The 27994-nt window shown below is 44.1% G+C and overlaps 1 protein-coding gene across 2 annotated transcripts in view; it reads left to right on the top strand.

The window, feature by feature from the left end:
- The window catches only part of LOC138246419 (G protein-activated inward rectifier potassium channel 4-like), a 311193-nt gene extending 284058 nt beyond the window's left edge, over positions 1 to 27135 (top strand). Inside the window, exon 4 of one of the 2 annotated variants that reach the window (XM_069201024.1) lies at positions 26496 to 27135. In XM_069201024.1, the coding sequence (XP_069057125.1) occupies positions 26496 to 26848 (353 nt within the window). In that variant the 3' untranslated portion in view covers positions 26849 to 27135. The remainder of the gene's footprint in view (positions 1 to 26495) is intronic. The other variant, XM_069201023.1, reaches the window with a different exon arrangement.
- The last annotated feature ends 859 nt before the right edge of the window (positions 27136 to 27994 follow it).

Genomic DNA, 27994 nt, shown 5'->3' with positions numbered 1-27994 from the left:
GCTCTGTTTCAGTATGCCTCCTTCACTTGGGCAAGCACACTGTTGCCTGTAGACTGTGTTCCACTCACTCGCAATGAGTTGTTGAGAAGGTTAACTGGTAGCAGGCGCGGCCTGTCCTTCAGGGCAGAGGGGCCACGCCCCCCACCTTTAGCCCCTCATGAAGAGTTTCTGGCAGGCTGAACAAAGGTCAGCCTGACAGACACTCTTCATGTTCAGGTCAGGCAGCAAGGAGCATACATGCATGATTTGCGCAGACTCCTGGCTGCCTGAGCTGAACTTTGCTGGGCTGAGGAGGTCACAGCTCCTATGGGCGTGACCTCCTCGGTTCAGCAAAGGTGCCTCAAGGCCCTCCCCTGGGTGACGAGGAAAGCGTCACCCATTGACTTCGACCTGGGCGCTTCAGGTTTAAGCCCTGAGGTGCGCAGGGCGAGTGTCAATCAGTGACACTTCGTCACAGAGTGGGGTGGGGTCAGCAGTCTCACTGACCCCATCCCACTCTGTGACGAGGCTGGGACTGCTGCTTTCCCTCCAGCCTATGAGGGAAGGCAGCAGTCCCAACCATCCTGGGACCTCCGAGGCTGTGTGTGATCTTTTAAAATGAATGTTTGGTGCCTGCATGTTTGAATGTTATGAGTGTTGGTAATGGATGTGTGTGTGTGAAAGAATGAGTGTGTGTGTGTGATCTTCTAAGATGAAATGTTTGGTGCGTGCGTGCATGTTTGAATGTTATGAGTGTTGTTAATGGATGTGCGTGTGTGTGTGTGTGGAAGAATAAGTTTGGGTGTGTGTGCTTCCCGCCCGCCCCCTCCCTCCTAAAGCTGCCAGCCGCCACTGACTGGTAGTCAGTGGGCTCTCATGCAGATCGATGGCATGTGAGCTCTAATGATTATAGAAACAGACATCTTTTTTTCCTTTAATGGTGGCACATGGTATGTCAGAAGTCCAAGGGGGGCATGCAAGGAGTGGGTCTGTGGTTTGTTTTATATACTTGAGCACCTGTTGAAACAAATAAACTGATGTTTGAGACCCGTGTTCGGGAAATGGAAATATCCCTTTAAAATCAGTACATTTCCAACATGTGTTTAAGGTTGATATCTGAGTGACGATTGCTTCTGAGTTTGGTACAGTCAGGGCCCGATTGCAGGTCAGATAGACCGGAATTCATATGTGGATGCCAGCACAGCTGATCACAGCTGGCCCGGTGCTGCTGCACCCGAATGTACAGTATGTGCGAGCACTGGGCTCGATTTCAGCAGCTGGAAAAAACAGCAGATAAAATTGCTGCAACAGTAGCGCAGCTGACAGTGAGGCTGATGTCGCCACACGTTTACCATTTCTATAGAGCATTATAAAAATTGAATTGTTTTTGGATTCTGATAATTGACTTCAGTTATCCTAAAAACTCTAAGGATTAAACCTAAACACATTAAAGGATTCAAATATATCCCTGATAAGGCACCTGGTGATGTTCGTAGCATGTCCATAAACTACAGACCTGTTTTAAAGGGGTTGCAACTAGTGATGTGCAGGTTTCACACAAATATCTGCAACAAAGGCATTAACACAATGAGAACTCTTTCTAGCGTATGAAACAGTGAACTATGGGTTACATGCAGTGCTCTGCAGCAGGGACATGTGCCCTATGAGATATTTTATGATAAATCGAACCAGTAACCTCGAGATTATATACAGATCTCTGCACCTAAGAGCATTAACTACTTGAGCTTTCTGACATCTAGTATTCCTTGGAACATGCTCGACACGTGTATATCTCCAGAAGAACTGTTTTGTTAGATAGCTAATGTCTGGACCAGGAACATGTTGCCCTCCAGCTATCACACAGCCCCGGTGGTAACTAGCATACTGTTTCGTGCAAGCATCCTTTACCATCTTCTCGTGAAATGGGATCTGAGGCAGGGGCGTAGGAGACAATACATTTCTGGGGGGGACAGGGACAGCCTTGGGGACTTTCAATCAACCCTATACAAATTGCTAGTTGTTTACGAACTGCAGGCTCCGATAAATATACACAATCATATATATTGGAAGTGAAATAGGGAGAAAGGAAGGCATGTTTTCACAGTCTGAAAGTATCTTTAATTGTTATTTACATTCACAAAGTAATTAGCTAAAATGTGAAAATAACATGTTGATTAACCTTGCATCTTCATGCACCAAGCAAATAAAGGTAGGAGGGTAAAAAGGAAGAACATACCCTTTGCGCCCCACACCCACCATGCTCTTCGCCTCATGCCAATTGGAACCGCACTGGAGATATCAAAAGCGATTACGAACAAGAGTTGTAAACTGTGCTCGGAAACCATAGTTCTAATAACACTTCTACTCCTGTGTGTGATCTTGGGCAGCTCAGCTCCACATCAGTCATAACTAGAAGCATTTCAACTGAAGAAGCTCTTGCAGTTACAGGCTATATAAATATGGATACTCTAATCTCTGTATAAACTGCAGTCACTAATTTCTCTAGAAACGGCTGTTTGTGATGCACCAAGTCACTGCGTGTAAAGAAAAGACATTCACTGATTATAAAGAAAAGACATCGGAAAATGACTATGATAGGGTTATTACAGTCGAGTTCTGACATTACAATGCCTTCTGCCAGAGCTAGCAGCCAAGGTAAAAGGCAGACCAGGTCACAGAGCATAATTAATGCAGCTGTTTAAAGCAAAAAATTGAATGTTGCTTTTCTTTCTTCTGCTCTACTTTCATAGCTTTGAATGTCAGAAGCTATGCACTAAGGTTTTAAGTGGTTTGTGGGAAAGTTGGTGGTGTGACCATGTATTATATGGGGTAAAATACCCCCTGCGTACATAAGGATATTGCAAGTCACCTTGAAGTTCATACCTTATAAACAAGCATTGGCAAAGCCAATAGGTCTCGCCTATGCAAGTTCTATTGCCTTTGCCAATGTGTTTTAGCCATGCTGTACACTAGTGAGACTACTATTCAGCATGGCTCAAAGTTAATGGCATAAAGGAGAATGATGTGTCATCGACTGGTGTGGTGTAGTGTCATGGAGTAAGTAGGGTGTCCTAAAATGGAGCAGTAAACTAACTTTAAAGGAACAGGGGTCCCTTGAATAAAATGCAACACCACTCCCATAAACAATGATATTAAAGTAGTATGCAAATGGAATGTTTCATACATTTATTCAATCACAATATAAAAGATCAAATGTAGTGGGAAAACAAACATCAACAGGGGAAATCGAGAAAGACTGGTATTCGGGCATTACACAAGTTATCTGGATGACCCAATGTCACCAATTACAAGAAAAATGTAAAAAGTAACCTATATAGTACAGTGGTTTAGAGGAGGCTGGCCTGGTTTGTATTGGGTACCTATGGTACTTACACCTTATACCAGGTCCAGTTATCCCTTATTAGTGAAATGTAGGCAGTGTCTAGAAGCCAGGCTCTCTAGGGGTAGCTGTAGCCAAGGCTTATCTAGGAGACGTGCAAAGCTCATGCAATACCACTGTAGTCACACAGCACTCACACACATGAAAGAAAATACTCAGTGTTACAAAAATAAACGTACTTTATTTTAGTGACACAAATGCCAAAAATACCATAGAGACTATACTCCCTTAGGAGGTAAGTAATACACCAATTATATACACTAGTATGCAGCAATAGCAATAAAAAGTTAGAAAAGTGCAATTAGTGAAAATCACAATGGTTAGAAATGGGCCTAGGGTAAACACAAACCATATACTAAGAAAGTAGAATGCGAATGTCTGTTTCCCACCTAGACAAGTGTGGTGTGTAGAGGGGCGCTGGGAGTATTAGAAAACACCAAAGGTAAGTAATAGAACCCACCTCAGAGCCCAGGAAAGCAGGAGTAAATGACAGTAACTTTCCTAGAACACACAAGAACATGAGAAAGAAGATAATGCAGAACCAGAAGATACTTCAAGACACAAAGGGTGGATTCCTGGACCTAAAGACTTGTGGAAGAATGGGACTAAGTCCAAGAAGCACAGAAGAGTCCAGGGAGGACAGGAGCCCCTGCTAACCCGAATCAAGGTGCAAAAGAAGAACCACTGGTGAAGAACAACAGTCAGTACTGCACCCAAGAAGACGGTTGCTGGTTCCTGGTTGGTGCAGATGATATCCCACACCGGATGGATGATTGCAGTCTGGTTGCGTCGCTGGATTCTGCCAACAAACCTTGGCACACGCAAAGCTCACGGTTAGCGAAAAATGGCACTGCCTGGGACCAGGAGGGACCTGGTGGACTCTACCCAGGCGGAGGAGTCAGATGGGGCTCTCAGCAACTCAGAGAGCCCACAGAAGACCAGCCAGTGCACACAGGAGTCCTCCAGCACAGGGACAAAGGAGTTGCAAAAGGAGGCCCACGCAGCACAAAAACAAAGGATCCCACACCGCCAGAGAACCGCTCAGGAAGCTGTGCATTGCCGGAAGGAGTGCTGGGGGCCAGAATTACATTGTGCACAAAGAATTTCATAGAAGGATGCCAACAAGCCTTGGCAACTGAAAAACACGTGGTGAACAGGGTTACTGTCTTGCGTGGGAAGGCAAGCTCTTACCTCCACCAAAGTTGGACAGTAGGACGTCAGGACCATCGGGACCACTTCAGTTCACCACCCGTGATGTAGGATCCATGCAACTCAACAGGAGAGGGGACCCAAGCAGATGGTCGTCGTTGAAGAGAGGTGCCTGCTGAATCAGGGGAGTGACTCCTTCACTCCAAGGGAGATTCGTTCATTCTTCTGGTGCAGGCTGAAGACAGGCTGTCCTCTGAGGATGCACGACCGGGAAACAGTTGCATATGCTGGCAAGAGCTGAAGATACAATGTTGCAGAAGTCGTCTTTGCTTCGTTGTTGCAATTTGTGAAGTTCCTGGAGGGTCCAGATGCAGTTTCTTCAGTGAGAAGGTGAAGTAAAGGATGCAGAGGATTCCTGCTGGAGTCTTGCAATCCGAATCTGAAGAACCTCCCAAAGGAGAGACCCTAAATAGCCATGAAAGGGGGATTGGTCAGCTAAACAGGTAAGCACCTATCAGGGGACGGCTCAGACACCACCTGCTGGCACTGCCCACTCAGATGCTCCCAGAGTTTGCTGCCAACTTGGAATCCAAGATGACAAAACACAGGGACCCTCTGGAGGAGCTCTGAGCACCACACCTGGGGTGGTGATGGACAGGGGAGTGGTCACTCCCCTTTCCTTTGTCCAGTTTTGTGCCAGAGCAGGGACAGGGGGTACCTGAACCGGTGTAGACTGGATTAAGCAAGGGTTCGCCAAATGTGCCCTTCAAAGCATTTCCAGTGGCCTGAGGAAGGAAGCTACCCCTCCCAAGCCTGTAACTCCTATTTCCAAAGGGAGAGGGTGTAACACCCCTCTCCCAAAGGAAATCATTTGTTCTGCCTTCATGGGCTTGAGCTTCTCAAGCAACAGGAGGGCAGAAACCTGTCCGAGAGGTGGCAGCAGCTGGGCTGCCTGGGAAACCTCAGAAGGCTGGAATGGCAATACTGGGGGTCCTCTAAGGAGCCCCCAGAGTGCAAAAAATCATACAACCAATGCTTGCAAAAGCCTTGGGTTATGATTCCAACATGTTTGATACTAAATATACCTATGTTCCGAGTTACCATTATGTAGCTGGGAATAGGTAGTGACCTATTTCAAGTACATGTGTAAAATGGCATCCCGCACTCAGGAAGTCTGGGGAAATGGTCCTGGAGGTTGTGGGGGCACCTCTGCTAGTGCAGGGGTGCCCTCACACACAGTTACTCTGCACCCTGCCCTCAGGGCTGGAAGGCCTGCTATAGGGGTGTCTTATAAGTGAATTGGTGCAGTGCAACTGGCAGTGAAAGGGTGCATGCACCTTTTCACGCAGGCTGCAATAGCAGTCCTGCAGAAGCCTTTGCATGGGCTCCCTATGGGTGGCAAAAGAAATGCTGCAGCCCATATGGATCTCCTGGAACCCCAATGCCCTGGGTACCTAAGTACCATATACTAGGGACTTATAAGGGGGCACCAATATGCCAATTTTGGGTGAAATACTGGGTTACCAGTAGGCAAAAACCATAATTTAAGGGAGAGAGCATAACTACTGGGGTCCTGATTAGCAGGATCCCAGTAGACACACGCAAACACACTGGCAAACAGGCCAAATGTGGGGGTAACCAAGCTAGAAAGAGGCTACTTTCCTACAAGGTTAGCATCCACAACAATGATTTACAAGCTTTTATACACCGACTTTTACATGAATGACTCAAATAGTGAATCAAGAAGTCATTAGCTCATAGTACCTATGCTAATGCCAACTTATGTACAATATCACAAATTCAAGTCAAGGTACTTTGGCCGACAATATTTTGATCCCCTAGACAAGTATCAGGATCATCCTAAGCCTTCGTTAAGCTTGAGTTAAAAGGGTTACAGAGTGCTTGTAACCATAACTGCGAAGATAAATCGGACTCACGTCTCATATGAGTGAGAAGGCAATCAATGGAGATCTGACTCTCTAATCAAGCGCCAATGCCATAATGTAGTATTAGAGTGGAGTAGTGTCACAGTGTAATAGAGTGTCATAGAGTGGAGTGGCAGAGTGTCGTAGAGTGGAAAGGCATAAAGAAGAGTGAACTGGAGTAGAGTGAAGTAAAGTAACGTGAACTAGCATAGATAAAGTTGGGTAGAGTGTTGTTGAGCACAGTACATTGTTGTATATTGGAGTGGCGTAGAGGGTTGTGCAGTGGCATTGAGCAGAGTATCGTAGATTGAAGTGGCATAGAGTGGTGTGGAGTGGCATACAGTGGAGTAAAGTGGAATGGAGTGGCGTATAGGGAGTTGTGTAGGGAGTTACAGAGTGGAGAAAGTGTTAGAGTTTAATGGAATAGAGTGTCAGAGTCTAATATCATGGAGTGTAATGTCATAGTGAAGTGTCATAGAGTGGAGTTGGGTGGTCTAGAGTGAAGTGGCATAGAGTACAGTGGTGCAAACTAGATTGGTGTAGAGTGTAGTGGTATAGAGTGCATTGGTTTTGAGTAAGGTGGTGTAGTGTGCATTGGCGAATACTGCACTGGTTTAGCGTACAGTGCAGTAGCGTGGAGTGGTGAAGAGTAGAGGGGAGCACAGAATAGATTGCAGTGGTTCAGAGTACTGTGTCATAGAGTGATGCAGTGCATGGTAGAGTGGAGTGGTGCAAGGTAGAGTAGACTAGTGTAGAGTGCAGTGGTGGAGTGCAGTGATGCAGAGTAGAGTGGCATAGAGTGTAGTGGCATATAGTACGCTGGTGTAGAGTGCAGTAGAGTGGCATATAGTTGAGCGGTGCAGAGTAGAGTGCCGTGGTGCAGAGTAGAGAGGAGTATAGTTCAGTGGCAGAGTGCAGTGTTGCAGAGTAGAGTGTCATAAAGGGCAGTGGTGTAGAGTAGAGTGGCATAGAATGCATTGGTGTAGACTGCAGTGATGCAGAGTAGAGAAAAGTGGCTTAGAGTACAGAGGTGCAGAGTAGATTAGAGTTGCATAGAGTGCCGTGGCATAGAGTAGATTGCTGCAGAGTACAGTATAGTGGTGAAGAGTAGATTGTTGCAGAGTGGAGCATAGTGATGTAGAGTGCAGTAGCATAGAGCGGTGCAGAGCAGATTGGAGTGGTGCAGGGTACATTGGCGTGGTGCAAGATAGATTAGACTGGCATAGCATAGAGTAGAGTTGCGTAGATCGCAGTGGCACAGAGGAGATGATTTCAAAGTAGAGTGAAGTGCCCTACAGTGAAGTGGTGTAGAGTAGAATACAGTGCAGTGGTGCAGAAAATAGTGCAGTGGGACAGAGCACAGTGGCATTGAGTGCAGTGGTGCAGAGTAGAGTGGCGTGGAGTTCAGTGGCAGAAAGTGCAATGTTGCAGATTAGAGGGTCGCAGAGTACAGTGGTGTATTGTAGAGTGACATAGAGTGCAGTTGCATAGAGTGCTGTGGTGCAGAGTACAGTGGCATTGAAAGCAGTGGAATAGAGTGCTGTGGTGCAGAGTAGATTGGCAGTGGGATAGAGTGCATTGGTTTTGAGTAAAGTGGTGAATAGTGCACTGGCAGAGTGCAGGGGTGTAGTGTAGAATGGTTAGAGTAGAATAGCATAGATTGCAGTGGTGTGGAGTGGTACAGCATAGATTGCAGTGGCGTAGAGTGGCACAGAGTGGAGAAAAGTGGTGTAGGGTGCAGTGGCATAGGGTAGATTGTTTCAGAGTAGAGTGAAGAAAAGATAGAGAAAAGATAATATACTTCAATATGCTGAAGTATGTAACGATAACAACAACATAAATAATAACGTTAGGCATAACGGCCCAAAATGAAATATGGCTTCTCCCTGTTAGCCACGCTGTAATCAAGCACTTCATTACCTAGAAAACAAAACATTAAACATAAATGTTAGAAAAATATACCCTTCTAATAGCTAAATTGTTGTGTAAAAATGTAAAATCTGGGCTCAGTCTCGACTTCACTGTTTCACCAACTGGTGTGATCTTAGGCAAATACAAATATTGTGTTTCACAGAGTCTCCTTTCTAGCCTGCAGGCATCACGGTGAGTGGGACTCTGTTGTCTCTTTAGATCTTCTTCATTGTTTTGCAGCTCCTCTTGAAGGCATCCTGCAGTGCTCCTCTTCAAGGCAGCAGGTGACAGTAATCATCCAAAACTCTCTTCTCCTCCTGTGCCCTTTGTTCTTATGAGCACCCTTAGAACAGGACAAAAGGGCAGAGGGCGCAGGGGGCCTCCTGACTCACCTTCATTTGGTTACCATCAGCTTGGAGGATTTGTCTGTACAGGGCTATCGTAAGTAGCGCTTTTGTGCGCTAATGGCCCTCTGAATGACAGATGTGAGAGGGGAAATTATTGTGTCCCCTTGTCCCCCCCACCTTCGTCCCCCGTGTCCCCCACCCTCCAAAATCTGGGGGGGATACATCCCCCGCGTCCCCCACACTTCCTACGCCCATGATCTGAGGTAGTGGTATTGTGAGAGAAGAGCGTCTATCCATGCTTAAGGAGACAAAACACCACATTGCCACAAAAACACATTTTCACATTACAAGTACAACACATCACCATAATGATACAGCAGTAAAATAAGAGCACAACATAACAACACAACCGAACAAAAGTATAAAACTTCAACACAGCGAAACAAGATGACTCAACAAAAACCCTCAGATCAAATACAAAACACAATACAGCAACATAACAAATCAACACACATTATACGCCATCAATTCAGTGATACGGCATAGAAGCACTGGACACCACCACAAAACAACAGCACAAAAACACAATACATTGGCACACACCAATATACGAACAAAACCACCTACACGGCACTGCATAACACAGTAATATCCCAGCAAAATACAACATACCAACACAACAATACTATATTTTGCTTGACTTTGCTACAATGCACCGGTGTGTGTATTTCTTTTTTTGTATCATATTATTGTACTGCTGTAGAGTGAAGTTAGATTCAGTCGTATTTTGTGTTTTTTGTGCATTTGTGGGTGTGTTGTCAGTGTGCTGCTGTGTTGCTCAGCTGTTGTTCTGCAGACCTTGAACCTATGTGCAGTTGCACTAAATGATGCTTATACTGGTTCTGCTCCTAAGAGCCGTTCCTGGAAAAGAACGACAAATATATCTTCGAATGAGACATTTTCTGTAGATTGCTTATCTGGTGCTGCCACCGTGTGGCCATTAAGTCAACTTCGCGATATTGCAGGACAGTAAAGCACTAAAATGCTGTTAACATTAAGTTAGTCGAGCACAATTAAAATGAATTGTTGCAAGAGAAACCAACGAGTAGCAAGTAAGCAAAATCTGGCTTTACTTAGTGTTTAATTTATTAAAAAGAAAGAAGAAATAGAAATGCTGGTGCCCGACATTTTTCATAGTAGCACGCCACAGGTGCTGCCAAATGCCAAAACTGCGAATAGCAACGCTGCGACTCTTTACAGGTTATTTTCCATCCCTGCCCTGTCACTGCGTGTCGTTTCCTTCTTCCTTTGTTTTCCGTCGTTCTCTCTCTTGCTCTAAGTCAGAGTCTGATGATGAAAATAAATAAGGTCCGGTACACAAAAATGAGATCCGGTGCCCCCCACCTGCTCCCTTTCAATCACACTAAGCAATGGAGGGAATTGCTGGCCGAGCAGGTGATACGGAGAGAGGGTGAGCTGCTGCGGCAAGGAAACTTAGTACAAGCTCGTACAGGGTTTTAGCTGAAGTTAGAGTAGTTCCGGGATTCAGAATCACGCAGAGATAGCGGGATCAAAAATGGACACGTGTGCCCCAATTTTTGACGCGCTTGGCAAGTAGAAGTAGATCAACTTTATAGTAAAACAATGGTTCTTTGCCTGTGGTCTGCGGACCCCTGAGGGTCCGCGACACCTGCTCGGGGGTTCACTACTGCTTACGAAATCAAATAATGTTTAAAAAATACTAAAATATGTATGAAAGAGCAAAAAGTTAAATTAAAATTTTGAAAGCATTCTTAAAGTATGAAGGAACTTGAAATTAGAGGTCCTTCCTTTGTGTGAAGGCAGAGCGCAGTCTATTCAGTCGCAAATTGGGTTGTGCCCAACTCCACCACCTATTCTGCCAGTTGATGACTTAGCCAGACACACCTAATCCCTCTATTGTGTGATTGTCTGGGAGGACTAGACAATGGCTAATGTAGTACATGTTGCAGAACCCAAAAAGCTAGGGCAGAAAAATACCAACTTTCTAAAAGTGGCATTTTCAAAACTGCAACTACAAATTCAATTATACCATTAAAGAGGAATTTTAATTACGTTTTCTCAGACACCAAGCAGGAAATGTTCACCAGTTCCCAATCAAACATTGGCACTTATTAAATGTAATAAGGTGACCAAATGTTGTCCTATAGGAAAGGCAGGCCTCACAGTAGTGAAAAACACATTTAGGGGTTTGTCAGTGCAGGGCAAAAAGTACATGTCCAACCTTTTAATTGCAATGCACCCTTCCCTATGGGCTACCTAGGGCCTACCTTAGGGAAGGATATACAATAAAAGGGGAGTTTAAGCTTTGGCAAGGAGGTTATATTGCCAAATCGAAGTGTCAGTTTAAAACTGCATTGAGGCTGCAATGGCAGGCCTGGGATGTATTGGCACAATATGTGCTGCAGATCCACGAGTAGCATTTCACTTTCGGGTCATGGGTATATGGTATACCACTCTGCAAGGTACTTATAAGTAAATTAAATATGCCAATTGGGTATAAGCCAATGTTAGCATGTTTTAGGGAGTGAGCATGAGCACTTTAGCAATGATTAGAAGTGGTAAAGTACATAGGCTAAAAAAAACACATTTTAACAAAAGCTGGAAGGCAAAGGCAAAATGTTTCAGAGAACACCACCCTAAGGCTGGGAGGTCTAACAAATCAGTGTCAGGTTCCTAAGTGTGTGCTGGAGGAAAGTCCTTTGAAGTGTAAGTAGGGCAAGGCAGAGCTCCGCCCCCAGCCATCCTGGCAGGATGGCCCATCCTGCCCATTCCCAGTCCACTTTTTGTCACTGACTGGAAGGACTACACAAACCTCAACAACTGAGCCATTCACTGTCCTGTGACCCAGGACACTTGCAGAAGTCAGACATGGTTAAAACATGTTAAAATCAACTTTTTAAATATGGCATTTTCAGAACTGGGATTTTAAAATCCGACTTTATCATTAAAGAGGATTAAATTATAATTCATTTGAGTGTAAACACCATATCTCTATGTGTTCTCAATCAAATGTTGTAGGAAGTTGGCTCTGAATACACTGTTTCAAAGTAAGAAATAGAGGGTTATTACAACTTTGGAGGAGGTGTTAATTTGTCCTAAAAGTGACGGTAAAGTGACGGATATACCACCAGCCGTATTACGAGTCCATTATATCCTATGGAACTCGTAATACGGCTGGTGGTATATCCGTCACTTTACAGTCACTTTTAGGACGGATTAACACCTCCTCCAAAGTTGTAATAACCCCCATAGTGTGCACAGAGTCCAAGGGTTCCCCTTAGAGGTAAGATAATGGCGAAATTAGATAATTCTAATGCTCTATTTTGTGGTAGTGTGGTCGGGCAGTAGGCTTATCAGAGGGTAGTGTTAAGCAATTGTTGTACACACCGGCAATAAATGAGGAACACACACTCAAAGACTTACTCCAGGCCAATGTTTTTTATATAGAAAAATATATTTTCTTAGTTTATTTTAAGAACCACAGGTTCAAGATTTGAAGTAAACACATAAAATGCAAGGTACTTCACACAGGTAAGTTAGGAACTTTGAATAAAAGCAATATCATATGCAGTCTTTGTTAAAATGGCAATAAGCTGTTTTAAAAGTGGACACTGCAAAAATCAACAGTTCCTGGGGGAGGTAAGTAATGTTTAGTTTGTCAGGTAAGTAAAACACTTGCAAGTCTCAGTTCCTGGGAATAGGCAGACCACCGTTGGGGGTCCCAGGCAACACCAAAGTTACCACACCAGCAGCTCAGGGCCAGTCAGGTGCAGAGGCCAAAGAAGTGCCCAAAACACATAGGCGCCTATGGAGAACAGGGGTGCTCTGGTTCTGGTCTGCCAGCAGGTAAGTACCTGCGTCCTCGGGGAGCAGACCCGGGGAGTTTTGTAGAGCACTGGGGGGGACACAAGTAGGCACACAAAACACACCCTCTGCGGCACAGGGGGGCTGGGGTGCAATGTGCAAAGCAGGCGTCGGGTTTTAGGTAGGATTCAATGGAGGGACCCGGGGGTCACTCTAGCGGTGCAGACAGGCACAGGGGGGACTTCTCGGGACAGTCACCACCTGGGCTAGGCAGAGGGTCACCTGGGGGTCACTCCTGCACTGAGGTTCAGTTCCTTCAGGTCCTGGGGGGTGCGGGTGCAGTGCTGGTTCCAGGCGTCGGGTCCCTTGTTACAGGCAGTTGCAGTCAGGGGGAGCCTCTAGATTCTCACTGCAGGCATTGCTGTGGGGGCTCATGGGGCTCGTCTCGGGCTACTCCCAGGGGTGCAGGGGTGCCGTCACCGGGGAGTCCTCCCTGTGGTGTTTGTTCTCTGGATCTCGAGCCGGGGGCGTCGGGTGTAGAGTGGGAAGTCTCACGCTTCCGGCGGGAAACGTGAAGTCTTTAAAGTTGTAGAAAAGTTGCAAGTTTGTTGCAGATTGTTGAGCAGAGCCGCTGCTCACTGGAGTTTCTTGGTCCTGGGGTCAGAGCAGTCCTCCGGGGCCTCAGAGATCGCTGGTCCCTTTTGGATGCGTCGCTGGTTGCAGGTTTTCTACTCTGGAGACAGACCGGTAGGGCTCGGGCCAAAGCAGTTGTCGTCGTCCATCGTCTCTGCAAGCTTGTAGGCCAGCAGTCCTTCTTTGTAGTTCAGGTTGCAGGAATCTGATTTCCTGGGTTCTGGGGTACCCCTAAATACTAAATTTAGGGGTGTGTTTAGGTCTGGGAGGGCGATAGCCAATGGCTACTGTCCTGTAGGGTGGCTACACCCTCTTTGTGCCTCCTCCCTGAGGGGAGGGGGGCACATCCCGTATCCTATTGGGGGAATCCTCCAAACTTAAGATGGAGGATTTCTAAAGGCAGGGGTCACCACAGCTCAGGACACCTTAGGGGCTGTCCTGACTCATGGGTGACTCCTCCTTGTTTTTCTCATTATCTCCTTCAGCCTTGCTGCCAAAAGTGGGGGCAGCGGCCAGAGGGGCGGGCATCTCCACTAGCTGGGATGCCCTCGGGCACTGTAACAAAAGGGGTGAGCCTTTGAGGCTCACTGCCAGGTGTTAAATTTCCTGCAGGGGGAGGTGTGAAGCACCTCCACCCAGTACAGGCTTTGTTCCTGGTCACAGAGTGACAAAGGCACTTTCCCCATGTGGCCAGCAACTTGTCTGGTTTGTGGCAGGCTGGCAGGAACTGGTCTGCCTACACTAGAAGTCGGATTGGTATTCAGGGGGCACCTCTAAGATGCCCTTTGGGTGCATGTTACAATAAATTGCACACTGGCATCAGTGTGCATTTATTGTGCTGATAGGTTTGATACCAAATTTCCCAGATTTCAGTGTAGCCATTATGGAACTGTGGAGTTCATGTTTGACCAGCTCCCAGACCATATACTCTTATGGCTACTCTGCACTTACAATGTCCAAGGTTTTGCTTAGACACTGTAGGGGAATAGTGCTCATGCACATGTGCCCTCACCTGTGGTATAGTGCACCCTTCCTTTAGGGCTGTAAGGCCTGCTAGAGGGGTGACTTACCTATGCCACAGGCAGTGTGAGGTTGACATAGCAGTCTGAGGGGAGTGCCATGTCTTTTTCTCCCCACCAGCACACATAAACTGTGAGGCAGTGCGCATGTGCTGAGTGAGGGGTCCCCTGGGTTTCATAAGACATGCTGCAGCCCGTAGAGACCTTTTTTGGCTTCAGGGCACTTGGTACCAGGGGTGCCAGTTATAAGGGACTATCTGAGTGCCAGGGCTGTGCCATTTGTGGAGACAAAGGTACAGTTTAGGGAAAGAACACTGGTGCTGGGGCCTGGTTAGCAGGGTCCCAGCACACTTTCAATCAAAACTTAGCATCAACAAAGGCAAAAAGTTAGGGGCAACCATGCCAAGGAGGCATTTCCATACAAACATGATCTATTATTAAATGTTATAAGGTAACCCAGTGTTAGTGAATGGGAGATATAGGCCTTACAACAGAGAAAAAAGACCTTGGGAGTTTTTCACTGCCAGGACATGTCCAGTGCATGTCCTACATTTTGAATACAATGTGCCCTCCCCAAAGAGCCTTTCGGCCTACTATAGGGGTGACTTTTATTCATTAAAAGGTAAAAGGTTTATTTGACAGGTCAAAATAGCAGTTTGTACACTGCACTACAGGCTGCAATGGCAAGCTTGAGACATGTTTTAAAAGGCTACTTTAGTGGGTGACACAATGAGTGCTGCAGGCCTACTAGTAGCACTTAACTTACAGGCTCTTGGTATATGAAGTACCATTTACTAGGGACTTATAAGTAAATTAAAAGTGCCAATTAGGTGTAGTTTGATTTTACCATGTTTTAGGAGAGAGCAAGCAGTTTACCTATGGTTAGTAGGGAAAAGTACAGAGTCCTAATGCCATCAAAAACAAGTTTAGCAACAGAAGGCAAAATTCTGAGGCAGACCTACAAAAAAGGCAAGGTCCATCACAAGCTTTTAGAAAAAAGTCTAAAAATGTCACCACATGCTACCACTATTTGTATACATTGACAAAGCCAATAGGTCTGGTGTTGGCCACCAGCCTTTGGAAATTCGTTGGTCACGGTTTTTGCAAAACTTAATTTTTCTGGCAGCTGCAAGGTCCTCATTAAATCTAAAAGAAACATTGACTAAAGTAAAAAGTGTTTTCCTGGTATCTAAAAAGTACACCAGATCATGGTACATCTGGAACTGAATGGAACTACCTTGTGTGCAGATGTGCTGCTTCTGAAAGGGCAGCATGCCTTAACTCATTGAATTCAGTCAATGGCTGACGTGGGCTAACGTTGCCCCTGGATGCATGCTGGATAAAGTGGGAGAAGCATGTGAATTACACATTCACGTTAATGGATGAAATCTGTCAGAAAACCATCATAAGTAACTATGCTAAACATACTTTTAGGAAAATTAAAAGGTCTTGGTTAAGTTATCAGTCTCACATTGGCTGCTAGCCTTGCCTTTGAAAAAGAAGGCAAGAAAGAAGGGAAGAAAGGAAGAAAAAACGACAGGGAGACAAAAAGGAAAGAAGATGGACAAAAAAGAAAGGAAAAAAGGGCAAAAAGGAGTAAGGAAGGCATGAAGGGAGAGAGGCAAGAAGGGAAGAAAGGAAGACAAAAGGAAAGAAGGAAGAAAGAAAGACAAAAGGAAAGAAGGGAAGAAAGAAGGCAGAAAGACAGGAAGAAAGAAGGCAAAAAAAGGAAGAAGGAAGGAAAGAGGAAAAGAGCAGTGAAAGGAAGGAAGGAACAAAGGTGTAAAGAAATGCCTCTTTTTGCATGTTCACCCCCACATTTTTAGACTGATGCGGCTTGTTTTTCAATTCTGAGAGTGTACTGAGGCCGAATATCCAGACCTCAGTGCCAGTGTTCTAAGCCCTAACAAAGTATATGTTAATTGGGCTGTACCCAATTGTCAAGTGCTGACTTATATAGTCGCGTGGGCTCTCATTATTCTAAATGAGACTACTGGATTTCTAGGTAGCAGGATCTATAACGGTGTGGGGGACTGAGTCTGACCCACGTGTAAAGAACTCTGTCACCCTAAATCCGGTTTTTGCTCCGGCTAACTAGCAGTGCCTCATTTCTCCCATGTGGAAGGAATGATTCGGCAGCCGAGCGCATGACATCTATGGAACTTCTCAGGGAAGTCGTGGTTACTCAGATCCAAACCAACTCTCTTATTTCCAATATGATCTCATATACAAATGACAAAGACAGTATAAGTTTTATATAATGTTTTTTAATAAAACGACTGTATTTTAGATATTAAGGCGTGAGCCGCAATAACCAGAACGATACAACACAGTAGGATTGTAATAGTTACCAGGAGAGTAAAACATAAGAACAAAGCTATCATATTGTCAAACAGTTTCTACTCTCCCTCTGCTTGTTCTATCTAGAGCACAGCATGTTAAGCTTCTAGCTTGCCTATTAGAATCACTGTGGAGACATCAGCCCTCATACCTGAGCAAAGACCTGTGATCTTGGTTCAGCATCTGCAACGAGGCAGTCAGCGTCTAGTTGTGGTTCCCTGGTCGGAATCTCCCTCTTGCGTGTATTGGGACAAGGAAGTGATTTTATAACTAACATGTTCACAAAATGTCCCTACGCAGGAATGCCAAGTCTAAACTCCTACCACGTCTATCGGCAATGTACCAGACTGTATCCTTGACTGACGCACAGAGTAAATATGTTATGGAGAACTCCAGTGCTGAAGTAGGCAAAACAGTGTGATATGAATAAAAAACAACACCGTAGAACTGGCTATTTGAAAAATAACAGTACGAAGCCTAATAAAAAGCATGTAGAGCAAAGTGCACAGAGGCTCTAAGCTGTCAGCAAATGAATAAAATATATTCAGGGCAAAGTGCACAAAGGCCTAAAGCCTGAAGCTAAAGCGCAATGAATACGTAAAACTAACCACACTACAATATGTCAAATAACTATCTGACACATACTATATAAAATAACATATACTAAGGACCTGTAGGTCGTTAGTAAATGGTACCCTGGGCATGTAAGACAGAGTGTCCACTGGAGAACTGTTTGTGCCACCCTGAGTGTGACAAAGGGCACTGCAGACTGGTAGAGAAGTGTTTACACCCCTAGTTCAACTTTACCATTTAAACCAATGACAGCCACCACTTGCCCTAACTTTATATGCAAGTCTCCCCTAAGAAAGGTGTTTGGGGCCCTATGGCAGGTAGCTATATATTGGTATGCAAGACATATTTTTCATATGTCTTAACAGCAACCCTTCTAAATTATTGTTTTGCTGGGGAAAGGTTAGTACCCCCATTGGCTAAATCAGGGTTCCTGGCTGGCCACCTCAGCCTGGCTAACTCCTGAATGGGGCTACCTAAATAGCTACTGGAAGGTATCAAACTAACCATGGCATTAAAACCAATCTGGTAACCAGGTCAAATTTAATGGCACAATAAAATGTCTGCAACTTTTAGAAAATTGCCATTCTGTGCCCCAGCTGGTCCAGTAGCCTCACATAGGCTCTGGCAAACAGACAGCTTTCTTCCCACCTGGGTAAACTTCCAGGAATGACTCCGAGGCTTAAGGACGCAGAGTGAGGTGTTAGCACAAAAGACGAGCTTCAAAGGGGAAGCTGCCTTTGTTGGGCAAATGGTGATAACACTCCTGGGGCAGGCTGCCTTTTGTTCATGTAGACAAGTTGAAGACAGGGACAGAGAGGGAAATCCAGTGCCGAACTGGTTTTCCCATGGGCATGTAGCCCTCAGGTAGCCACACATCTGGGGTGGGCTACCAAGTTCCTGGCGGCCGAGGAAGGGTCCCAGCATCTTGAAAAGTGGCTAGAAGAGTGCACTCTGGGATAGCCAAATGTCACACATTGCAGGTAATGCATCACCAGAGAGAAGGAGACCTAGTAGCCCACTGGCTAGTGACCACGTGGTCTTCTCAGGGCACTTTCCTGGGATAAATATGGCACCCTTGGACCCTGTCCTTCAGATCACTTTGGATTTTGAGAAAGGATCGATGAAGGAATGCCAAACTGCCCTTGAACATGCACGAAGAGTGGTTGTGCCATCGGAAGAACTGCACCTGCTGCACTTTGGACTGTGTCTGTGGCTCCTGGCTCGAGGAAAAGTTGATTCCCGGCCCCAGATCAAAGCGGTGAATCCGAGAATCAGTTGGCTGATTCCCTGGAACCAGCTCAAGGGACTAAATAGCTGAAAAAGCCCAAATTGAGAAGTTAGTAGCCACTGGAGATGTTTTTCCACTACTAGTCGCCCAGCGTGCCCCAAAGGACAAATCCTAGGTATCCAAAAGTTGCACCCGGGAGTGCTATCAGAGTTCAGATTCATCACCCATAAAGGACACTAGCCCCCACCTAAGGATTCTGCTCCAAACACGGTGCATTGACACCAGTAACCCAGCATCAGCTGGCCAGCTACTGCAATGTAAAGACTTTGAGGGGCCCCGACCATGGATCGAGGAACCCCCATCGACCGCACCTCAACTAGACAATTAAAAAGTGGATTGATGTTGTCCTGTAAAGTTTGGAACTTGCCTCAAGACCAGACTGGTGGCCGGGCAACTGTTCAAAATATCCCTTTTGCCCTCTTAGAACTTTATGCTGTTGGATTTGGTCACCCGAACAGAGTAGCTGAACTAACTCTTTCAAACTTTTCAAAAGTTTACAAACTTTTTGCTGACCAATGCTTGTTTGCAGTTCAATTTAAAAGTGATAATATCTTCTAAAATCTTTATCTCCGGAACCTTCTGGTGTATTTTTCTCATCAAGATATTCCCAAAAATATACTCTATTTTTATATATTGGTGAACTGGTTCTTTTGTGTTGTGTGACTTTTTTATTTTGTTGTTTGGTACTGATAAATGCTTTACACTAAGTTCCTTTGTTCAGCCTTACTGTTCAAAGCCACAGCTACGCAGGGTGAGCTAAAGGTGATCCAACCAAATCTGACTGGGCCCAAGACAGATTTTTTGAGTGTATACCATGAAAAGGCCCTGCAGCTTTATCACATAATACACCCAAATCCTCACAAATGGCAAAAGAAAGAAAAAAGGAAAATAAATAAGGCAAGAAAGAAAGAAGGAAAAAAGAAATAAAGAAGGAAAGAATGAATGAATGGCAAAACAGAAAGAAGGAAAGAGCGAAGGAAAGAAAGAATGAAGATTGCTTGCGAAGGGTAACGTACCTCAGTTAGGCACAAAGAAGGGGATACTTCACATCTGCTACATCAACTCCTCTGGTTGCACTACAGATTATGTTAAATCTGATCATAAATGTATTGCGCTGCTTCCTCCTAAATGGCCGTTCTGTGGTTGTCCATAAAGAAGAATTGGATTTTTTTATCACCATTCCCAAAGCAGATGTCCTGTTTGCTACAGAGACCTGACTGCACGAGGCATCCAATCCTGAGCTGGCTGCAGCCATTCCCCCAGGAAACTCAGTTGTTTGTTGTGACTGCCCAGAAAAAAGAGCGTAGTGGTCCAGCTATTATTTACCTCTCGACAATTTCTGTTTCATAGGTTAAATTATTTAGCTTAGCAGAGGCTCTGCTGTTTAAAACTGGTGTAGACAATACTGTTTAACATCTGGGCTCATGATCTATTGCCCAGCAGGTTCAGATACTCATTTTGGTCTGGAGTTAGCCAATTATATTGTTGCCTGTTTTAATTACCTCTTCTTATTTTCTTGTGATTGGGGATATCAACCAATGATTTGATTATGAGCTCTGTCCAGAGGTCACTGGGCCTTTTGAAAATATATTGCTATTCTAAGACTCTATCAATTGGTTAATCAAGTTACTCACGTTGCATGTCACACAGTGGATGCTGTATTTCCTGCAAAAGCATTATAAGCATTATTAAAAATCACTTGTCCTATTTAATTGGGAATCTTCCTACTAAAGTTTGAAATAATCCTTGCCTCTTGTACAGTAGGCAAAATCACCCAAGATAAATTGCCCGCCACAGTGGCCTAGAACAATTCTTTCTCGACTTGTAATTCTGGAAGTGATATAAGGGGTAAAGTGGATCAATATAATGCAGGTTATAGCAAAGTTGTAAGAGCTATTGGAAATTCCTGCTAATCAAATTACATCATGGATACCTGGGCCACCAACCAGGCAGTACTAAAAGGATACAAAAAGAAAATACAAAATAAAAAACATAGGCATTACATATTTTGCAAATGGAATGAATTGTTGACCAACATTCCACACAGGACGTTTTCACAGTTGTTGAAAACCTATATGGTTGTCATTTACCTAGCATTACTCGTTCCAATCACTTTGTGGTGAACTTTTCTCATGTTTTGAAGAAAAGATAGCTAAATTGCCCATTCAGTTTTCTACCACGGATGTAGCAATCTCAAATTCTTTATCCCAATTTGAACTGTTTTACCCACTTGAACCGTTAATGCAGGTTACTTCATTTGCTGGTGAATCATTTGAAAAGACTCTACTACAAACTAAATATGTCTCTCCACTAAATACTTACCATCCTTATGTTCTGTAGTGTGACCAGAAGTGGCTTCTCTCCATTATTTGTAATTTCCTCTTGGTCTTAGCTGTAGTTCCTCCTATCTGAAACAGTCACTTCTACTTCGGCTCTTTAAGAAACCTTCCGCAGACCCACTGGTATTGAATAATTTTAGATATATCGCTCTACTCCCATTGCCCGCCAGAATAAATTGAGAAGGACGTCAATCGTCAACTACCACAATAAACTGAATCAAATAGCCTTCTTGACCCCTCTCATGCAGTGTCTGAAGCTTGGAGCAGCATGGAGTCTGCTTTACAGTCAGCTGCTGAAGCTTTAGCAGAAATATTAGACAGGGCAAGCTGAGTGGGTTGATATTATTGGATCTGAGTGCCACCCTCATCCCATCATACTCTTCTAAAATGACTAGCATTAGGCAGCATTTAAGGGAAATCACTACCCTGGTTAAATTAATTTTTGACTTTTAGATCACAAGCTTTTCAGCATTCCCGTTATCTTATGACCTTGTGGTGCTTTAGTCCGCACCGCTATCTTTGAGCTCTAAATGAGTTAATGTGTGCATGTCCTCTTCGGCCAAGCATATTCGATCCTTTGATTTTCAATTGTTAGCTTTACGGGTTGTATGTCTCAGGGCGCTCTAGGGATGTTGGAAAACTCTATAGAACTGGGTGAGACAAAACAGAGGTATTGATTTTTTGTGGTTCAACTATTTGGTCTTCCAGCTGGTGGCCTCCGGAGATAAATTTCAGTCTCAAATTAATAAAGTCAGCTCAACCACCCTTTACTATCTATGCCTTTTACATAAGACCCTGCCTTTCATGCCTTTGGACCAATGTAAGAGTCTAGTTCATGCAGCCATTATGGCTGGACTGGACTCTAGTTTTTATTTATTTGTATGTGAATGGTCTCATGGCTCTTATGAACAGACGTCAACACTTTCAAAATAATGCCTCTAGGTGTCTTTTAGTTACAATGGAACAGAGCTCCATCTCCTCACACGTACGCAGTCTACACTGGCTTCCAGTGCACAAAGGAGATCTCTTCAAAGCACTGTGTATTTGTCACACATCCTGTTCAGGTAATACTCCAAATGACATTAGAGCTGCTATCACACATTATCATTCTTTAAGGACTCTTCCCTCCTCTTGTGGTTCACTACTTTCTGTTCCCAGAACTAAGAAAGCCTAGATTGGAGGAAGGTCTTTGCAGGTCCACTCCACTAAACTCACTATTCATATTGCCAGCTTGGCAATTGTGAGTTGACTTTGTGAGAACCCTGGTTGGAGAGAGACCTGATGTTTGAATTTTTTATTAAAAGTGAGTTCTGATATTAGTAACAAAAAAGACTTTAGGTACCTGTAAAATTGTACTAAAGGTGCTGAAGTTGTAAGAATGACTCTGCTCTGCAAAGTACCCCCACTTGTTCTCTGGCCAGTGAGAATAGCAGATGAAAGTTTTGCTAGCTTCCATTTTTGGGTAATGAAAAACAATCTACAGGAATAATACATTCATACGAAGCAGCAACATTTAAATGGAGCAGTTAAAATCACTTTGCCTTGTAGCAAAGTGGTCAAACAATCTACATGCTCTTAAAATGCCTGGTGAGTTATTTTTTCACATGCAGAGCTGCAAAAGCTACTGGCTCCATCCACAGCAGAGGCAGTTTTAATTTAACATTTTCAGATGAAATAGTCGGAATGTTTGTAAATTGGACCTCATTGGTGTTCTAAGCACATCAAGGCAATATGTCATAAAATGGTTTTCTTCCTAAAGTCTCTGTTTTATATCATGAATGGTCTTCTTGACATTGCTTGCACAAGCTAATGCTGTTCGCAAACTGTTTTTCCCTTCTTATGTCCTACCCACCAGACAGTAGGCAAAAGCCTCTTGTGGACCCCAGACCCCACCCATCGCTTACCATTGGTTGGCTTTATTATCACTCTCATACACTTGCGTCTTATTCAGTGACTTGCCTTTCTCTTCTTGTGTTTGCCCCTCCCCCGGAGTACAGCCTTTTACCATCCTTCTGAATGGCTGACTTGAATCTTTGCAATACTCACATTTAGGGAATCTTTTGTTTCTTTTGCTTTCATCGCTCCACGGAAGTGCATGTGTCTTCTTGCTCTCATCCCATGTGTGCTGCTTCACCCTTCTCATCCACACTCCCAGCACTCAGTGCTGCGCTCCCAGCACAACTCACCCGCTCCTCTACACTCCCTCGCTTCATGCCAGTGGCTGTTTGCTGTATCACTGCACCTCCTCCATCATCCTTTGTGATTGAATTATAGTATACATAAAGCAACTCTTTTCTGTTCCTTTTCCCACTGCAGCAGACATTCTGAGTCACTCTGTCTCATTCTTTTTTGCTGCTGTTCACATTACTTTTAAATGCACACTTCAGGTTTGCCCCTAACGCTATAGTTTAGTCAGCACACGTCACCTTTTCACACATCCAGACTTTACAGCAGTGTGTTTTCAGCCAGACCCACCTGTTCCGTCAGTTACAAAATGTTCTTTTCTCTCGCAGGACCATAGCAGTGTGAGCTTGCAAACTCTCCCTGCTTATTTTCCCACATAGCAGTGTGTGTTTCTAATTACAATGGTTCTGCTGAGATATTTAGGCTGATTTGGAAATCAGGCCGCCGTCTCTGATGCTCCTGTTTTCAGATGCCTCTTAAGGCTTCTACAGACCTTGCCAATGCCGAGACACTTGGTGGCGGCAGTAGCGTGACGAAACGTGATTCCCCCCTCCTGCGTTAACTTTGGGGAGAGGGCACCCCTCTGGACCCAGTCAGGGGCCTGCGGCCTGTGCACAGCGTGGTGTGTTGAGGGGCCCCCTGGCGCCCCGCCTTTGCGTCTTCGTAGAAGTGCATTTTATCATTCTAACAGTTCAGACGGCCCAATGCATGGGGAATACGCAGCCTGAAATCAAGGCCGCTGAGCGATGTCTTATTACAGTACACCAATGTTCGGTTCTGCGGCAACAAGGCATTGCAGCTTTCGGGTACAAGAGTCCCACGTGCATGAGCATGCATCATCATGCAGAAGTCTGGGGCGCGCAAACCCCGTTGGTCAGGCAATAAGACCCATTGTGGTGTGTGCCCTGAAATAGAAGTGGGTTAGACAATGTCAACAAACGTCTGTGCTTGTTACGCTTTTGAATAACTCGGGTGAAGTGCATGTTTACATTCAACAAAGAAAAATGGAAAGAAGAATTTGCCATGGGCTTTGCCACAGTTTCTCCGAGACCTCTCCTGCCGCATCTAAGCACTTTACCCAACCCAAACACAAGCACAAGCTGTACATACTTCCACCGTGTGCCTTCAGATATTCAAAGCAACAGTCCAGAATATCATTTTCATATTCACTTTGGCTTTGTCACCCAAAGTGAATAGATATCCAGTACTGACATTATTTAATTACTTAAATATTTACAAGTGTTAATCCAGTCTATCTGAGTTAGACTGCTTTACGCACAGCATCAGAATGCTTTACACAGAGCAAGGAAATAGTTCTGATTTGTAACCTACCGATAGTTGTGCTGGTGCCATTTTCCATTGGGGTGCACATCCTAATTCCTAAAAGGAAAGGACACGTTTAATGATGCAAGTCAAGCCCTGGCAAATGTGAGTTTTCAGGAGTTTTTGAGGAAAACGTTGACCTAGGTACAAAGCAGGGCCATTTCCAGAACTCCCTCTTCCCAGGTGTAAGTATACACCCAGAAGGGCTATGATTGCTCTGTACTCTTCTGAGAGGACCTCTGTTGGTAGTAGAGTGCAACAAGTTTTACATCTACTGTGTACTCTTCTGTGAGGACCTCTGTTGGTAGTAGAGTACTATAAGTTTTACATCTACTGTGTAGTGTGACTGGCACTTCCCCATTACATTTCTCTCTTGGTGAACGCTCAAGCATCTGTATTAACAATGACACAATGCATATTGAAAAACATTTGTCAGAACCTGCTATTTAGTGCATGCATTGTGACCACAAAACTTGTATAGCATATTGCTATTATCAGAGTTGCTAGGAATGTAAAAAGGGCCAATATTTCTAACATGCCTCTCAGGAATATTTCCTAGCTCCTGATCTGACAGTGCCTAAACGGGAGAATTCTGCAGTTGTCACACTTCATACCCGAACCCAGCTTGGCTCTGTGTTATCAGACTCTTAGCTGGGTGAGCAGGATAAGGAGAAGGGGTCTGTCAGGGGAGCTTAGCTAAACACGGCTTTGGCACCATGGGCCATATGTACAAACACATTTTCCCATAGACACAGAATGGGTAAAACCATTTGCTACATCTGGCCCCATGTCTCCAACCTCAGTCAAAAATAGACAGTGACAAGTAGTCTGGAACCGGACTTCTTTCTGGACTGCTCGGGTGTGAAAGCCTCACTCCCCTGAATGGTCAAATCTCAGTGTTTATTTAACAAACTGGCCACTGGGTCATCCAGCTGATTGTGAGTGAAAAGAATTGTAAAAACCTGGTGGGAAAATCCAGCAGAAACCAGTGTTCATAGCTTATGTCACCTCTTGTGCACATGCCTTCTCTATGTCTTGGTGTATGTCCCAGGCAACCCTGAGAAGTAGATATTCAGAGCATCCTAGCCAGACTCATGTCTCCTATTCTGCTTATAATCAAACAAGAAGATATTCTTATACAAACGGAATGTGCCGGTGTGTTGTGAAGAGTGTAGACAGCATGTTTGAGGCTGACAATGGATAATAACTCAGTCAAGCTAACACTAAGTGAATTTAAAAATAGAATCTGGCTTAGGAGTCAGTATCATATTGCCTTGCCAATGCTTGCTATTTGAGTGGTTATCCAATTATTTAAATTATAACATTTATAATATAAGCAAATGGAAGAGAAAGGGGGGAAGACATAAGTAGGGTAAGACTGAGAATACATAATTACTCTATATTGCACCATATATTTTAGTCCGTGAAAAAAAACAAGTATGTTATACAGTTAACATATAAGCAAAAGGAAGGTAAAGGAGGGAAAACATAAGTAGGGTAAGAATAAGAATATATCATTACTCTATACTGCACAATATATTTCAGTCTGTGAAGAGAAATAGTAGCCCATTCCTTCAGAGTGCTTAGATCCAAAACTCAAATTTCTCCCAGGTTCTCCTGCATCTCACTGGTTGACCTTTGGAAAGAAAATAAAGCTCTTGAATAATCTTCATTTTAGTGACCCGTTCAATACCAGCGGTGCTAAATCATTCCTCAGTTTCTGCGCTATAGTAGCTCTAGCACTGAGTGAATCTTAGAGCAATTCCATTTGTGTTCCTAAGTTCCAATAACTTTAACTCTTGTACATAAATTACTTATTTCTGTGGTAATTTCATGGACTAGGAGTAAAATATCTGTCCACAAGAGGTGCAGGTATTTAAGGGGTTTTAGACAGTGGCATACCATTTTTAATTTGTTGGTACTTCTCACCATCTATGTGCATAGTGCTTAATAGGTAAGAATAAGCGAGAACTACTCCAGCGTGTACACAGTGAGTTCCTTGGTGTAGCAAAGACTGTCCTTGTGCTATATATGGTCATTGAATGCAAAGCTGGCTGTAATATCCTTATTACACACAGGTGAGGGTGCATTATTCCTTGCTGTTTCTTCCTAAAACAGGGTCTGGCTGCTGTGATTTGATTCCTGTAGTGCCCATTTCATGAACCATTGTGTGTATGTGATCTTTGCTCATGCCCACCCCGATGGATTAAGTTACTGATAATCCCTTTTTTTGTTACAGGGATGACCTGTCAAGCTCGCAGCTCCTATGTGGAGAGTGAAGTCCTCTGGGGTCATCGTTTCATGCCTGTACTGACCCTGGAAGAGGGCTTTTATGAGGTGGACTACGACACTTTTCATAATACAGATGAGACACCCACCCCAACCTGTAGTGCCAAAGAACTTGCAGAGCTAGCCAGCAAAGGAGAGACCCTTCAGTTAACAACCATCTCTAACCAGCTAAACCAGAGCTTGACCAATGAAGTGATGGAGGGTGGGGTAGAGGGAGGTGGAAGAGAAGGGAAAGAAACAGAGCATGGACAAGTGTTAACCAATGGGGATGTCAACAAAACAAAGTTGGACAGCAGCTTGTGATGTGTGTAGATGGTCTGAAGTCCGGTTACATACATAATTCCTTTTGCTGCACCTAGCCAAAGCAAAGCTGAGATGCGCATGACCGGAAGAGGTTCTAGCAAGCAAAAGGAGCTGCCATCCACTCTACCTGTTAATCCTTCTGGAGTACATTGACTATTCTTGTCAATAGATGATCATGGCAGATATTGGCAGCACTGACTAGGGTGTTTGGGACTTGTCCTTCATGCCGCTCACATTTGGGCCTGTGATGGAAATAAATAAGGTTTACAGCTCTAAGCTGGCAGAGTACCTACTGTAGTCAGTCATATTTTGACAATGGTATCATCAGCGGATTTTTGGTACAAAGACCCAATGATTACAGTTCCCGCTCAGGAACGATCAGAATATCAAACTCTACATCTCCATCTCTCAATTCTTTGTCGACATTGCCTCTGTGTAGTTCACACCTCACTATTGAGCAGCCCATCACTGCAGACCCATTCATGCTCTGATCTATTATTCAACGTCAATTTTCCTAAGCATATTTCAATGGGGCACTAGGGGACCACCCCTTTTTATCTTTTTAATGTTGGGGTTAAACAGCGATCTGAATTAGAATGGGCCTAAACTGATCTGTTTAAAATTATAGTTCACACAGAGGGATTCAGTATGCTCTGCAGCTGTCAAGAGTGGTCAATTATGAACTTTAATTATGTTCTTCATTTCTGTAGAAACCTAATTGTCTTTTATGAAGGCCTATGATCTCCAAAGGAGGACAGAGTTCAACAAAAAAATGAGCTATTTATTTTGGGTTGATTTAGATTTGTACACCCAACTACAGTGTGCAGCACAGGATGCCTCAAATAAGGTGTCTAGATGATAACATTGTTTTCCAAAACATTTTGTTGCAAAAAATATTTTTACAATAACAATTTTGCAATAACATTGTACAATAAATCTGCTTTCTATTTAGTATACTATTTTAATCAAAACAATTTTTTCATAAATTTCCACCTTCAAATAACCTATTTTTAAGTTCAAATTTCTGTGAAATATATCTATTTTTATTTACATCTCTTATTCTACACACACACATATACAATGCACACATACACATGAAACCGCATCTGTTTAGATTTATTTTGTTTCAAGTGTCTTTTTTATTGT

Source organism: Pleurodeles waltl, chromosome 7, assembly GCF_031143425.1.
Source record: "Pleurodeles waltl isolate 20211129_DDA chromosome 7, aPleWal1.hap1.20221129, whole genome shotgun sequence".
Classification (NCBI taxonomy): Eukaryota; Metazoa; Chordata; class Amphibia; order Caudata; family Salamandridae; genus Pleurodeles; species Pleurodeles waltl.
Note: the sequence above shows the minus strand (reverse complement) of the source record. Positions and strands in the feature narration are given on the sequence as shown.